The sequence below is a fragment of the Hyla sarda genome, chromosome 2 (assembly GCF_029499605.1).
Source record: "Hyla sarda isolate aHylSar1 chromosome 2, aHylSar1.hap1, whole genome shotgun sequence".
NCBI classification, from domain to species: Eukaryota; Metazoa; Chordata; class Amphibia; order Anura; family Hylidae; genus Hyla; species Hyla sarda.
Window position 1 is genome coordinate 354,576,385 of NC_079190.1, and position 14,257 is coordinate 354,590,641.

At 46.3% G+C, this 14,257-nt stretch overlaps 2 protein-coding genes across 6 annotated transcripts in view; one reads left to right on the forward strand and one right to left on the reverse strand.

The window, feature by feature from the left end:
- ST7L (suppression of tumorigenicity 7 like) overlaps nt 1-2,310 on the reverse strand; it is a 193,484-nt gene extending 191,174 nt beyond the window's left edge. The window contains exon 1 of one of the 5 annotated variants that reach the window (XM_056558288.1): nt 2,202-2,310. In XM_056558288.1, coding sequence (XP_056414263.1) covers nt 2,202-2,259 — 58 coding nt within the window. In that variant the 5' untranslated portion in view covers nt 2,260-2,310. Of the gene's footprint in view, nt 1-1,241; nt 1,268-1,321; nt 1,786-2,201 lie in introns of those variants that run through there. The other 4 variants (XM_056558289.1, XM_056558287.1, XM_056558291.1 and 1 more) reach the window with 4 other exon arrangements.
- CAPZA1 (capping actin protein of muscle Z-line subunit alpha 1) overlaps nt 1,827-14,257 on the forward strand; it is a 51,173-nt gene continuing 38,742 nt past the window's right edge. The window contains exon 1 of the mRNA XM_056558293.1: nt 1,827-2,010. Within this exon, the coding sequence (XP_056414268.1) occupies nt 1,972-2,010 (39 nt within the window). The 5' untranslated portion in view covers nt 1,827-1,971. The remainder of the gene's footprint in view (nt 2,011-14,257) is intronic.

Genomic DNA, 14,257 nt, shown 5'->3' on the forward strand with positions numbered 1-14,257 from the left:
TGGTATGAGCAGTCCTATCACCTGTACAGTAGTGTGCCCCCCAGTATGCCTGGAGAGCCTGGTATGAGCAGTCCTATCACCTGTACACAAGGATGCCCCCCAGTGTGCCCGGAGAGCCTGGTATGAGCAGACAGTCCTATCACCTGTACAGTAGTGTGCCCCCCAGTGTGCCCGGAGAGCCTGGTATGAGCAGACAGTCCTATCACCTGTACAGTAGTGTGCCCCCCAGTATGCCCGGAGAGCCTGGTATGAGCAGTCCTATCTCTGGTACAGCAGTGTGCCCCCCAGTGTGCCCGGAGAGCCTGGTATGAGCAGTCCTATCTCCTGTACAGTAGTGTGTCCCCCAGTGTGCCCGGAGAGCCTGGTATGAGCAGACAGTCCTATCACCTGTACAGTAGTGTGCCCCCCAGTGTGCCCGGAGAGCCTGGTATGAGCAGACAGTCCTATCACCTGTACACAAGGATGCCCCCCAGTATGCCCGGAGAGCCTGGTATGAGCAGTCCTATCACCTGTACAGTAGTGTGCCCCCCAGTATGCCCGGAGAGCCTGGTATGAGCAGTCCTATCACCTGTACAGTAGTGTGCCCCCCAGTATGCCCGGAGAGCCTGGTATGAGCAGACAGTCCTATCACCTGTACACAAGGATGCCCCCCAGTGTGCCCGGAGAGCCTGGTATGAGCAGTCCTATCACCTGTACAGTAGTGTGCCCCCCAGTGTGCCCGGAGAGCCTGGTATGAGCAGACAGTCCTATCTCCGGTACAGTAGTGTGCCCCCCAGTGTGCCCGGAGAGCCTGGTATGAGCAGACAGTCCTATCACCTGTACAGTAGTGTGCCCCCCAGTGTGCCCGGAGAGCCTGGTATGAGCAGTCCTATCACCTGTACAGCAGTGTGCCCCTCAGTGTGCCCGGAGAGCCTGGTATGAGCAGTCCTATCACCTGTACAGTAGTGTGCCCCCCAGTGTGCCCGGAGAGCCTGGTATGAGCAGACAGTCCTATCACCTGTACAGTAGTGTGCCCCCCAGTATGCCCGGAGAGCCTGGTATGAGCAGTCCTATCTCTGGTACAGTAGTGTGCCCCCCAGTATGCCCGGAGAGCCTGGTATGAGCAGTCCTATCTCCTGTACAGTAGTGTGCCCCCCAGTATGCCCGGAGAGCCTGGTATGAGCAGACAGTCCTATCACCTGTACAGTAGTGTGCCCCCCAGTATGCCCGGAGAGCCTGGTATGAGCAGACAGTCCTATCACCTGTACACAAGGATGCCCCTTGCTGTCAGCGCACCTGGAGCCCGGTTGCTAGGCAACACACTAAGCCGTGCAGCACTCACCGGTCACGGCGGCCTCGTACAGGTGCAGCGCCGCTCTGAAGTGATACAGGAGGAGCAGCCCCGTCACCAGGAGCACAAGCCACACGAAGGCCCAGTATCTGCACAGCCAGCCCTTCACCCGAGTCCGGAGGGAAGGCCCCGAGGAGCTGACACTCACAGATTCCGCCATGTTTGTTGTTTCCTACCCTGTGGCAGGAGAATGGGCGGGACGATGCTTTGGATTGGCTGACCGCAGCATGTGGGACTTCAAAGGGGGAGGGGCTTGATGCAGGCGGGAGCTGAAAGTAGCTACCTGTGAAGACCCAGTGCAGCTATTTACCGGGCTGCTCCTCCATCCGGGAGCTCAGGGGCTTGTACTGGACCTGCCCCCATCGTTACCGCATATCCATTACAGTCAGCTACTATCGTGTACAGTACAGTAACGGGTGGACACCGGGGCCTGACGGTCACTACGATAGCACGCAGAGCACGTGACTTCTCTTCTACACTAATAATATACTGTAAACAGAGCGTTTACTGTCGCCGCTCTGACCCCACCAACATGGCGTCCGCTCAGTATCCCCACTTCCGCCTTGGATCGGAAGTTCCCCCTCCCTTCCCGCGGTGCTTTGCGCTCTCCTCTCGCCGGGGCTGGGCCAGTTGCAGCCAAGATGGCAGACTATGAGGATCGGGTGTCTGATGAGGAGAAGGTAAACAGCCTTCTGGGAGGTAGTGACTGCGGGTGTGATCTGTGAGGCTTAGTTTTGGGTGGATAGGGCGCAGGCTCGGCTGTGGGACTTATTTGCTGATCTATACGTCTGTATTAACCCCGGTTGCGCTGTGTGCAGCCGTTAATACCTGGGCCCGGCAGTGAAAGCGTTAACGGTTGCCTGTCACAGACCTGTATTGGATTTGCGACCAGTAATGCCTGCGGGCTGTGGGACTACAAGTGTCAGCATGTGTATGGGCTTCCGATCTGACAGCTCCTGTGTTTACTAACAAGCAGGGCTGTGCGGTTGTCATTGGCAACCGGCTCTTTAAAGAGACTGACAGCTGTCATCTGGTTGCTATTGACAACAGCGCAGCAATGATGGATACTACAAAATACTAATCTTTCTGCTATTCCTATTTTATGTGTCACATACTGTCCATTGGAGAGGATATAACTTCTGATGGGCTGATATCACTTATAATGGATTCATAAGAGTTCAGCAATGTGGCAGAGGTCCTCTATAACAGTGGTCTCCAACCTGCGGACCTCCAGATGTTGCAAAACTACAACTCCCAGCATGCCCGGACAGCCGTTGGCTGTCCGGGCATGCTGGGAATTGTAGTTTTGCAACATCTGGAGGTCCGCAGGTTGGAGACCACTGCCCTATAAGGATGCTTAGTGTTAAAGGGATTGTCCAGGATAAGGAGGAACAATTCCCCCCCAGTGCTCTCCAAACTGTGGACCTCCAGATGTTGCAAAACTACAACTCTCAGGAACTGTAGTAATGCAACATCTAAACGTTCCACCGTTGGGAAACCACTGCCAAAGACATGGATCTGCTGCATATTTTCTGCAGCCGATTTTGCTACCCATTGAAATCAATGGGTAAGGATATATGCAGCCGGTCCTGTGCGTGTGAACATACACTGAATTGATTTTCTCATTTGGGGACCCCCTAAAAATTAAGGGAGATTTGTCATACAAAAAAAGTATCCTCTATCTGCAGGATAAAATAAGTTTTAAATTTCAGGGGGCCTGAGCACTGGGCCCCCTGTCATCTCCTGCATGAACCCCGGCTCTCCCCGGTAGTGGTGCATCATGACCCCCACCCGAAACAGGGGCCCCCACACCTTCTCACTATATCTCTGTGGGACAGCTGTTTGGCTATCCTCGGCTCTCCCGTAGAGATATGTAGAGGGGATGTGACAGCCCGCACTTCAGTTGGGGGTCATGATGCAACGCTCCAGTGGAGAGTCGGGCATTGTATAGAATATCATGGTGGGGGGGCAGCGCTCCGACCCCCTGCGATCTAAAACTTATCCCCTATCCTACTGTTTTTTGGATGAGACTTCTCCTTTAATGCAAACCTTCCCAGCCTTCCTCCAACCTGTTGCAGCAAAACTACAACTCCCAGCACACGCAGAGCGCTAAATGCTGTCTTACCGTGCTGGGCGCTGTCTTACAACAGCTGCAGAGCTACAAGTTGGGGACCACTGACCTAGTCCATGAGCGGCCAGTAGATTCATTGGGGGACATGTATCAAAGATTTTACCCCTTTTTTTTGCGCAATTTTTTTGCGCACGTTTTGGTAGAGCATGTCCTCCAGATGTGGCTGAATAGGGGTACCTTGGAGTGACATCTATAGTACACATGGATTTATTACCTGCGTACTTTTTTTTTTACACCAAAAATTTTGCCGCAAGAGCTGTTTTTTTTGCGCAAATATAAGCCATCTTGGACTTAACGTAGCAAGATGCTCTAAATCATTGATTCTATTTTCCAAAGAGTGGATTTAGGAGATGACTATATTTACCCGCAATTTATGATGCTCATTGCGCTTGATTGATAAATTTAGCGCTTCTGCACATAATTTAGAATTCGGGAAAAGGGGTAAAATGCTTCTACCATACACAAATAATGATACATGTCCCACATTGAGCTCTGTATAGGCTTCAGAAATGATTTTTTAATCTAAATAAGACTAGAGCAAAAGATTCCTATCCTACTGTATCTGCTGACTGTATGAGGATAGCGTTGTGGTCCTTTCCAGTTAGATTGTTGGGGATTTCTATGCAAGCTACATATCCACCGCAGAATCCACCTGTTAGTGGGGCTTTGGATGTTGACTTGCAGACTATTTAGCATGAATCTGTAACAAATGCGTATTCAAGACGAGCCGCCATCTTCAGCCACATGTGTCCCGCCACAATCTTACCCGTTGACATCAGCAGGTTACTGGAGGGTTGTATAAAGCCACTAAAGCCATAATTGTGTAGAGCTCTCGTTTAGGGATTGTTTATCTAGGACAACACCCTTTTGTGAAGCAGCACCTCCAGAGGAAAACTGAGGAGGTCCAGATAAAATACCATCACACCTGGGGGGCCTCCTATCTTCTACATGGAGAGCCTCCCTTTGTATGTAGAGGCTTTCTCTATGTCCTGATTAGAGATAAGCGAACTTACAGTAAATTCGATTCGTCACAAACTTCTCGGCTCGGCAGTTGATGACTTATCCGGCGTAAATGATTTCAGCTTTCAGGTGCTCCTGTGGGCTGGAAAAGGTGGATACAGTCCTTGGAGACTCTTTCCTAGGACTGTATCCACCTTTTCCAGCCCACGGGAGCAACTGAAGGCTGAACTAATTTACGCCGGATAAGTCATCAACTGCCGAGCCGAGAAGTTCGTGACAAATCGAATTTACTGTAAGTTTGCTCATCTCTAGTCCTGATGTAACGTATGACCGGTAGTGCAAAAAAGTTTATGAAAGTTCTTGAAGTCCAGTATTGATCATGTGAGGTGCTTACAGTGGATCATAGATTACCTTCTTTTTGTTCAACAGTTTTTTTTGTTTTTTGTTTTTTTTTATTATGAAAGAATTTTTCTTTAAAACAGATATTTAACAGTAAGGGAAATATAAGTACGTAGAATAATAAACAAAGGTCCAAGAAAGAAGGAATGTCCGGCGCTGGAGATGCACTTAAAACTTGCTTTTATTGCTTGACAGGAGTCACAGTAGAGGTAGGAATGTTTGACGCGTTTTGCACTCACAGGTGCTTAATCGTAGACTAAATTCCAAATACAACATGCAGATTAAAATACCCTAACACTGGGTCACGTGTAATACATCACAATGTAAAAACAAAAACCAGACATGGATGAAAGGAATCATAGATTACCATCTTAGTCAACGAGATTTCTTGTCTTCTCCCAGTCTGAAAAGAAATCTCATTGACCAAGATGGTAATCTAGGATTCCTTTCATCCATGTCTGGTTTTTGTTTTTACATTGTGATGTAATACACGTGACCCATTGTTAGGGTATATTAATCTGCATGTTGTAATTGGAATTTAGTCTACGATTAAGCACCTGTGAGTGCGAAACGCGTCAGACGTTCCTACCTGTACTGTGACTCCTGTCAAGCAATAAAAGAACGTTTTTATGTGCATCTCCAGTGCCGGACATTCCTTCTTTCTTGGACTGCTTTGGTGAAACCGGGGCGGGTCCGATTTCAGGTGTGCACAAAAGGTCATTGGTGAGAGCGGACAGTGCTACCTGTTTGCAGTAATAAACAAAGGTCATTACATATTAACAAAACCAGGTTACAATCTGGTAATCTGCATAGATCCGGCTGTCAAGATGTTGTAAAGTCCAGATTTTCTCAGGTCGGCTCTGTGAGTATCCGGGGAAGGCCCCACGTCGGGGACATTGAGCATAGATAGAAGCTGCTATCTGATAAACAATGAAGCTAGGACTTTATGAAGTGGTATTAGTGGGCACTAGTAATATGTCTAGAGTTCCTCACAATCCGGATCTATTATACCTCAGCTGATGGTCAATAATCCAGGTAACATGCAATGAAGAAGATATAAAATAATGTACATAAAAAGCAGAAGGTAGAAGATATAAAATAATATACATAAAAAGCAGAAGGCTTGTAAGAGGTAGAAAGGGGGGAAAGGTAAGTAGGGAGGATAAAGAGAATAAAGATTAAGTATCTGCTCGGCTCCAGGTCCGTCCACCGCCTCAGGCCACTCTCAGGGATTCCACATATTCATCCTACTGGCACCACAATGTCTGGAAAGCATTGTCTGTTCTCCACCATAGCGGACATATTTTCCATTCTCCGTATATCTGTGGTTTTGTCTAGTAGCATCTGGAATGGGGGGGGGCTTTCAGTTTTCCTCCACCACTGGGCCACAAGACACTTGGCTAAAAAGAGCTTAGATTGAATGTTACTAATGCCGCTGGGTGGGATGTTTAGAAGATGTGTTTCTGCTGACAGTGGAATTTGGGACCCTTTAACCCTCCTACCTTGTGATTGCACCTCCAGCCAAAAGTGTCTTAGAATTGGGCAGTCCCAAAATGTGTGGTCTAGAACCAATATCTCTATTACACCTCCAACAAGAGGGTGAATGTTGCGGTGTGGTATCTCAGGTGTGTGATACCAATGTAGTAAAATGATGTACTGGTTCCCCTTATGTGTGATGCAAGTTGAGGACTTAGCTGCCTGTGACCAGATGACCTGCCATTGTGCGAAGGTGAGGGGTTTCCCTAAATAAGATTCCCACCTTCATATATGAAAATGGTAGAGGAAAAACAACCCTTGGAGTGGCACTGCTGTTGCCCAGGTAAGAAATGGAGTCCAAACAGGAGTAATTAAAAGCACTGGAGTGGTTTTATTAAAGCGTAAAACAATAAAAGATAGGGATGACACGTTTTGGGGGAGCCCACCCCCTTCCTCAGATCACTTTCATATATAGGTGTTGTAGTTGGCACATGTCTAGAGATATTAGAATATCATAAATTCTTGAGATCAGACCTCTAGTGATGTCTTGTTTACAAACAAATTCAATGGGAGTTGGAGGTGGGAAGGGGGGTTCGGATGGACATAGATTACCTTCAACCACTGTGTCCTTCATAGATTCCAGGACATGTAAAGGTGCTAATACACTACAGGTTTGGGGGCTGCTATAGGCGGTCTTCTCCCAATTTTTTGCACCTTTTTTGATATGAGGTCTAACAACTTTTCACCATATCTGATGTGTTGATCTGTACTGTACTTTGAAAGTACCTAGTGCTGAATGGTGGATCTGATTCCATCAATGGAAGAGCATGTGTTGTCCAAAACTGCACTTTCACAGGTCAACCATGAAAAAAAAACCACCTGAAACCACTTAAAGCACAAATGTCATGAGATTTTAGCCCCCCAGACTTCTACAATGTTGTTACAGATGTCCATAACATGAGTGTAACCATAACTTTATGGGTTTTCCTCCTTCTTTTATAACTTATAAAATACATTTATCCAGCGGTCTGGCACAGTCAGATAGGCGTGGCTTGGGGTTCGCAAAGCCCCGCCGCCACCTTGCCTATGCTCTCCTTTCAGCGCTGGGATCGCTGTGTAGTAAGACGCAGTGCATGCACCCCCCTTCCTCTAGTACTGCACCTGCGCAGTGAAGAATGTACGGAGGGTCCAGCACTTCATTGCAAGCAACTTTATTAAAGATCCATCACACCATAAAAACGACAGTCAGACATGTTTCGAACGCGTGCGCTCTTCCTCGGTCACCGAGGAAGAGCGCATGTGCTCGAAACATGTCTGACTGTCGTTTTTATGTTGAGATGGATCTTTAATAAAGCTGCTTGCAACGAAGTGCTGGACCCTCCGTACATTCTTCCTGCGATATTGGATGCCTTGCCGGGCATTGGTTCATGCACCACACATAAGGGAAGGTGAGCTGGATCACTCCCCTGTTACCTGCGTAGTGAGCCCATAGGCAGCGGGAGCATGCGCTCGCTCTGTCAATGCAGGGCGGTGGCGTGCGCAAGTCGGGGGGGCATACGCTGTATCTTACTACACAGCGATCCCAGCGCTGAAAAGAGAGGATAGGTGTGGTGGCGGCGGGGCTTTGCGAACCCCAAGCCACGCCTATCCGACGGTGCCAGACCGCTGGATAAATATATTTTATACGTTATAAAAGAAGGAAAACCCATAAAGTTATGGTTACACTCACGTTATGGACATCTGTAACAACATTGTAGTAGCCTGGGGGGCTAAAATCTCATGACATTTGTGCTTTAATGTGGTCATCTTCAAACTGTGGACCTCCAGCTGTTGCAAAATTACAACTCCCAGCATGCCCAGACAGCCGTTGGCTGTCTGGGCATGCTGGGAGTTGTAGTTTTGCAACAGCTGTAGATCCACAGTTTGAAAACAACTGCCCTAATATATGCCAATCTGTCAGTGTAACTTTCTTCTGCAAGGATGGATTAGAGATGAGCGAACTTATAGTAAATTCGATTTGTCACGAACTTCTCGGCTCGGCAGTTGATGACTTATCCTGCATAAATTAGTTCAGCTTTCAGGTGCTCCCGTGGGCTGGAAAAGGTGGATACAGTCCTAGGAGACTCTTTCCTAGGACTGTATCCACCTTTTCCAGCCCACCGGAGCACCTGAAAGCTAAACTCATTTATGCAGGATAAGTCATCAACTGCCGAGCCGAGAAGTTCGTGACGAATCGAATTTACTGTAAGTTCGCTCATCTCTAGGATGGATGCGTTGTTTCCTAGCTTGTACGCATTCTTTAGACCTTTTTATGTTATTAGTTATAGCTGGGTGTAGACGCCGGTGTTGTGGAAGAGTTCTCAGCAAGCCCCAGCATGCTCGTCACGCTCTCTTATTACAAGACATGGCCATAGGGTCACTGGATCGCTGGCTGCTCCGTGCTTATTTCTGCATCTCGGTGTCTTCTAATAATAGACCCGCAGCCAGAAAAAGAATCCTGCCTCTCTATAAGGCCGACTGCTGTAGACTCTGCCGTCTGATCATCTGTATTGCCAGGGCAGCAGATGGCATTGGGTATAAGGGTGCATGCACACCACATTTTTGCTATACAATTTCAAGTTAAAAACTGTATAATAGAAAACTATATGCATTGACTTAACATTGTAAACCATATGACAAACGCATCATCCGGTTTAGTCCGTATTGCGCCTTTTTTTTTTTTTTTTTTTTTTTTTTTTTTTCTTTTCACCCGTACCCAAAACCGTAGATTACAAAATTTCTTGGTCCGGGTGAAAAACAGTTTCCCTTTTTTTTTTTTTTTTTTTCTTTTATATATATATTTTTTAAACATGGGAGTCAATGGGAAGCATACAGAACTGTAACCAAAGTCTATGCAAAAGAAAAACCAGCTCACCACCGTGTACGTTCTTGAGAGGAGGAGGACTTCAAGTGTGAATAGGAAGCACGGACAACATCCAACCGCATTCTTGGAGTGTAAACTTGAAATAGAGAAGAAGAACAGGGTCCAGCTCCCAGGAAAAAACAGGTTAAAAATCTAATATTTTAATTCAAGCCATTAAAAATATAGGTGAACAAAAAAAGGGGTGAATAAAGTTATAGCAGAAACTCTGACACGTTTCGGACCATATGGTCCTTAATCATGCCATGATTAAAGGGGTACTCTGCCCCTAGACATCTTATCCCCTATCCAAAGGATAGGGGATAAGATGTCAGATCGCCGCGGTCCCGCTGCTGGGGATCCCCGCTGCGGCACTGCACTATCATTACAGCACAGAGCGAGTTCGCTCTGCACGTAATGACGGGCAATACAGGGGCCGGAGCATCGTGACGTCATGGCTCCACCCCTCGTGACATCATGGCCCGCCCCTTTCAATACAGGTCTATGGGAGGGGGTGAGGCGGTCTTCACACCCCCTGCCATAGACTTGCATTAAGGGGACGGGCCGTTATGTCACGAGGGGCGGAGCCATGATGTCAGGCGGCTCCGTCCCCTGTATCGCCCATCATTACGCACAGAGCGAACTCGCTCTGTGCTGTAATGATAGCGCAGTGCCGCAGACGGGATCCCCAGCAGCGGCACCGCGGCGATCTGACATCTTATCCCCTATCCTTTGGATAGGGGATAAGATGTCTAGGGGCAGAGTACCCCTTTAAGGACTATGTGGTCCGAAACGCGTCAGCGTTTCTGCTATAATTTTATTCGCCCCTTTTTTTGTTCACTTATATTTTTAATGGCTTGAATTAAAATATTAGATTTTTAACCCGTTTTTTCCTGGGAGCTGGACCCTGTTCTTCTTCTTTATACAGAACTGTACATGCGTACGGTTCCATTTGGTTTGCACCATACTTTTTTTTGGGAATTTCAATCAATCAAGTGAAACTTTATTCAAAATGGAGTGAAAAGTTAAAAACATATACGTTGCAACCGGACATAATTTTTTTCAAACCGTATACGGGTTGAAATTTTGAGGAATCCGTTTTTCATTAAAAACCTGATACGGGAACTGTATTGCAAAAACGTGGTGTTAGTGGGTGCAAGAAATGAGCCCTGCGTCATCTTCATTTATATAATAATAAGTTCTAGGTTAATAAATGTAATGATATTACACCAGGTATATGGAAAGAGATGGGGAGTAGCAGATTTTTTGTAAGCTTGCAATTTAGTAGCAAAGTAGTTGGGGCCACATTGGATTACTATAATTTATGCCAGAAATGGGTGTAGATTTTATTTTTTAAGTAGTAGTATTGTGGAACGTATTTACGTATTTCAATATCCGCATCATGTCAGTTAGATTTTCACCATGGAGTTTGTCCTTTGTAATGTAACAGGGTTGAAATATGCAATGAGGCCTTAGCAAAATGGATTTGTCGCGTGTGGCCCTACCCTCAGGTTGGATGGACACCATGGACGTAGCATTTGTTCTTCACTGCACTAGAAAACCTGAGCAAAGCTGCATTGCATAAAAGCACCCTAAGGGTCTATTCACACGTACAGTATTCTGCGCAGATTTGATGCACAGGATTTCAAGCTGTTCTCAATTTACATTGAAATCTGCAGCAGAATACTGTACGTGTGAATAGACCATAAAGATGTGTTCACACGTTCAGGTTTTTAATTGCAGTTGAACACGGTCAAGAATGGATTTGAAAAGAGTGGCAGTCTGTTTTGTCCTTCATATGTGTCCTCCATTTATATTCTGACGCTGGCTTTGTATTCTTTAATAGTATGTGGGGAGTTATTTTACATGTGAACACAGCCTTAAAGGGATACTCTGACCACAGTGCTCTCTGCTGACACCTCTGTCCATGTTAGGAACTGTCCAGATTTGGAGCAAATCCCCATAGCAAACCTCTCCTGCTCTGGACAGTTCCTGACATGGACAGAGGTGGAAGTAGAGAGCACTGTGGTCACAGAAAACAAAGAACTCAACTTTCTCTGGAACATACAGCAACTGATAAGTACTGGAAGGATTAAGATTTTTTTTTTATAGAAGTAATTTACAAATCTGTTTAACTTTCTGCAACCAGTTGATTAAAAAAAAAATAATAAATCCGCTGGAGTACCCCTTTAATGTGGGGGTTATCAAACTTTCTAACCTGGCCTCACTAGACAATCCATTGGAATGCCTGGGCTTCAGCGGCGAGCAGTACCAATATTACTTACAGCGTTACCCACCAGTTGTCACCAAGCAGTTCACAGTGCTACAACATACCTTCCTATTAGCACCACATACAACATACCTTCCTATTAGCGCCACATACAACATACCTTCCTATTAGCGCCACATACGACATACCTTCCTATTAGCGCCACATACAACATACCTTCCTATTAGCGCCACATACGACATACCTTCCTATTAGCGCCACATACGACATACCTTCCTATTAGCGCCACATACGACATACCTTCCTATTAGCGCCACATACGACATACCTTCCTATTAGCGCCACATACGACATACCTTCCTATTAGCGCCACATACGACATGCCTTCCTATTAGTGCCACATACGACATGCCTTCCTATTAGCGCCACATACGACATACCTTCCTATTAGCGCCACATACGACATACCTTCCTATTAGCGCCACATACGACATACCTTCCTATTAGCGCCACATACAACATGCCTTCCTATTAGCGCCACATACAACATGCCTTCCTATTAGCGCCACATACGACATGCCTTCCTATTAGCGCCACATACGACATACCTTCCTATTAGCGCCACATACGACATACCTTCCTATTAGCGCCACATACGACATGCCTTCCTATTAGCGCCACATACGACATACCTTCCTATTAGCGCCACATACGACATACCTTCCTATTAGCGCCACATACGACATACCTTCCTATTAGCGCCACATACGACATACCTTCCTATTAGCGCCACATACGACATACCTTCCTATTAGCGCCACATACGACATACCTTCCTATTAGCGCCACATACGACATACCTTCCTATTAGCGCCACATACGACATACCTTCCTATTAGCGCCACATACGACATACCTTCCTATTAGCGCCACATACGACATACCTTCCTATTAGCGCCACATACGACATACCTTCCTATTAGCGCCACATACGACATACCTTCCTATTAGCGCCACATACGACATACCTTCCTATTAGCGCCACATACGACATACCTTCCTATTAGCGCCACATACGACATACCTTCCTATTAGCGCCACATACGACATACCTTCCTATTAGCGCCACATACGACATACCTTCCTATTAGCGCCACATACGACATACCTTCCTATTAGCGCCACATACGACATACCTTCCTATTAGCGCCACATACGACATACCTTCCTATTAGCGCCACATACGACATACCTTCCTATTAGCGCCACATACGACATACCTTCCTATTAGCGCCACATACGACATACCTTCCTATTAGCGCCACATACGACATACCTTTCTATTAGCGCCACATACCATAATGTGAATACCACAGTGCTGCGCCACTGGCTGCGACATTGCCCAACTTTCTACCCCTTCCTCCAATACAGCAGCATTGCATGGCTCTGCTTCAGAGAATGTTATTGGGAGAACTCCTTTAAGAGTATGGCTGTGGTGTAAGGGAATAGTAAAGTGGCTTATGGTGTCCATGGCAAATGAGATGTTTAATGAGGTACTCCGCCCCTAGACATGTTATCCCCTATCCAAAGGATAGGGATTAGATGTCTGATCTCCAGCCTGGCACCCCGGCATTCTCAATATTTATGTTCAGAATGCCGGTTGTGGTATGCTTTAGGTAGTCATGCCCCCCTCCATTAATATCTGTGGTCGCTCGTAATCCTGCACAGAGCGGAGTTCTCTCCGTGCAGCGGTTTACTGGGGTTCCCGGACCGGAGATCTCAGGGTGGGGGGTCCCAGTGGCCTTTGGGTAGGGGATAAGATGTCTAGGGTGGAGTACCCCTTTAAGTATCTCAGGAGCCTTACTTGTCCTTCTAGACAGTCTGATGAGGGAACCCCGTTATTGTGATTGCAGGTCCATTCCATCTTCATGCTCCTCTCACCCTGCAGTGGTGTATACCTACATTACATATACGTCACCACAATGATGGATTTTCAGGCAGGAATGTTATGTTTCAGCACCCCAACTCTTTCCTTGCACTGTGTCCAGTAGCAGCGCCCCCAAGCTGTTGTAGGTGGTAATGGGAAAACGAAGGCTTTTTCTTCTCTCGAGCCTTCCTGCTGCTGAACTTGCCAGGAAGAGCCAAGCAAGCGTCTACATGTAGAAACGGAGTGTCTCAAATTCCTTGCACTAGTAGGAGAAACTTTCTGCTCCTCTTATTGGTTCTTGTTAAAATGAATTATTATAGTCTAATATGAAATCATGTGCCCCTGTAGTTGTCATTGTTTGGTGCAGATAGTGGCCCCTATTTCTGAAGAGTGGCACATATCATGTCAATCTAGAGTCAGTATGACTTCTGCCATATCTATTCCTGTGAGACAGAAAAAACTAATCATTGGCCGAGATTTAAAGGGGTACTCCACTGGAAATGTTGTTTTATTTATTTTTAATTCAAGTAGTGCCTGAAAGCTATACAAATTTGTAAATGACTTATATTTAAAATCTTAACCCTTGCAGTATCAGCTGCTGTATGTCCCAGAGGAAGTTCTTTTCTTTTCAAATTTCCTTTGTCTGACCGCAGTGCTCTCTGCTGTCCATGTCGGGAACTGTCCAGAGAAGGAGCAAATCCTCATAGAAAACCTCTCCTGCTCCAGACAGTTCCTTAAATGACAGAGGTGTCACCAGAGAACACTGTGGTCAGAAAATGAAAATTCAAAAAGAAAAGAATTTCCTCTGGGACATACAGCAGCTGATAGGTGCTGAAAGTAATTTACAAATCTGTATAACTTTCTGGAACCAGTTGATTTACAAAAATATATTTTCCATGGGTGCA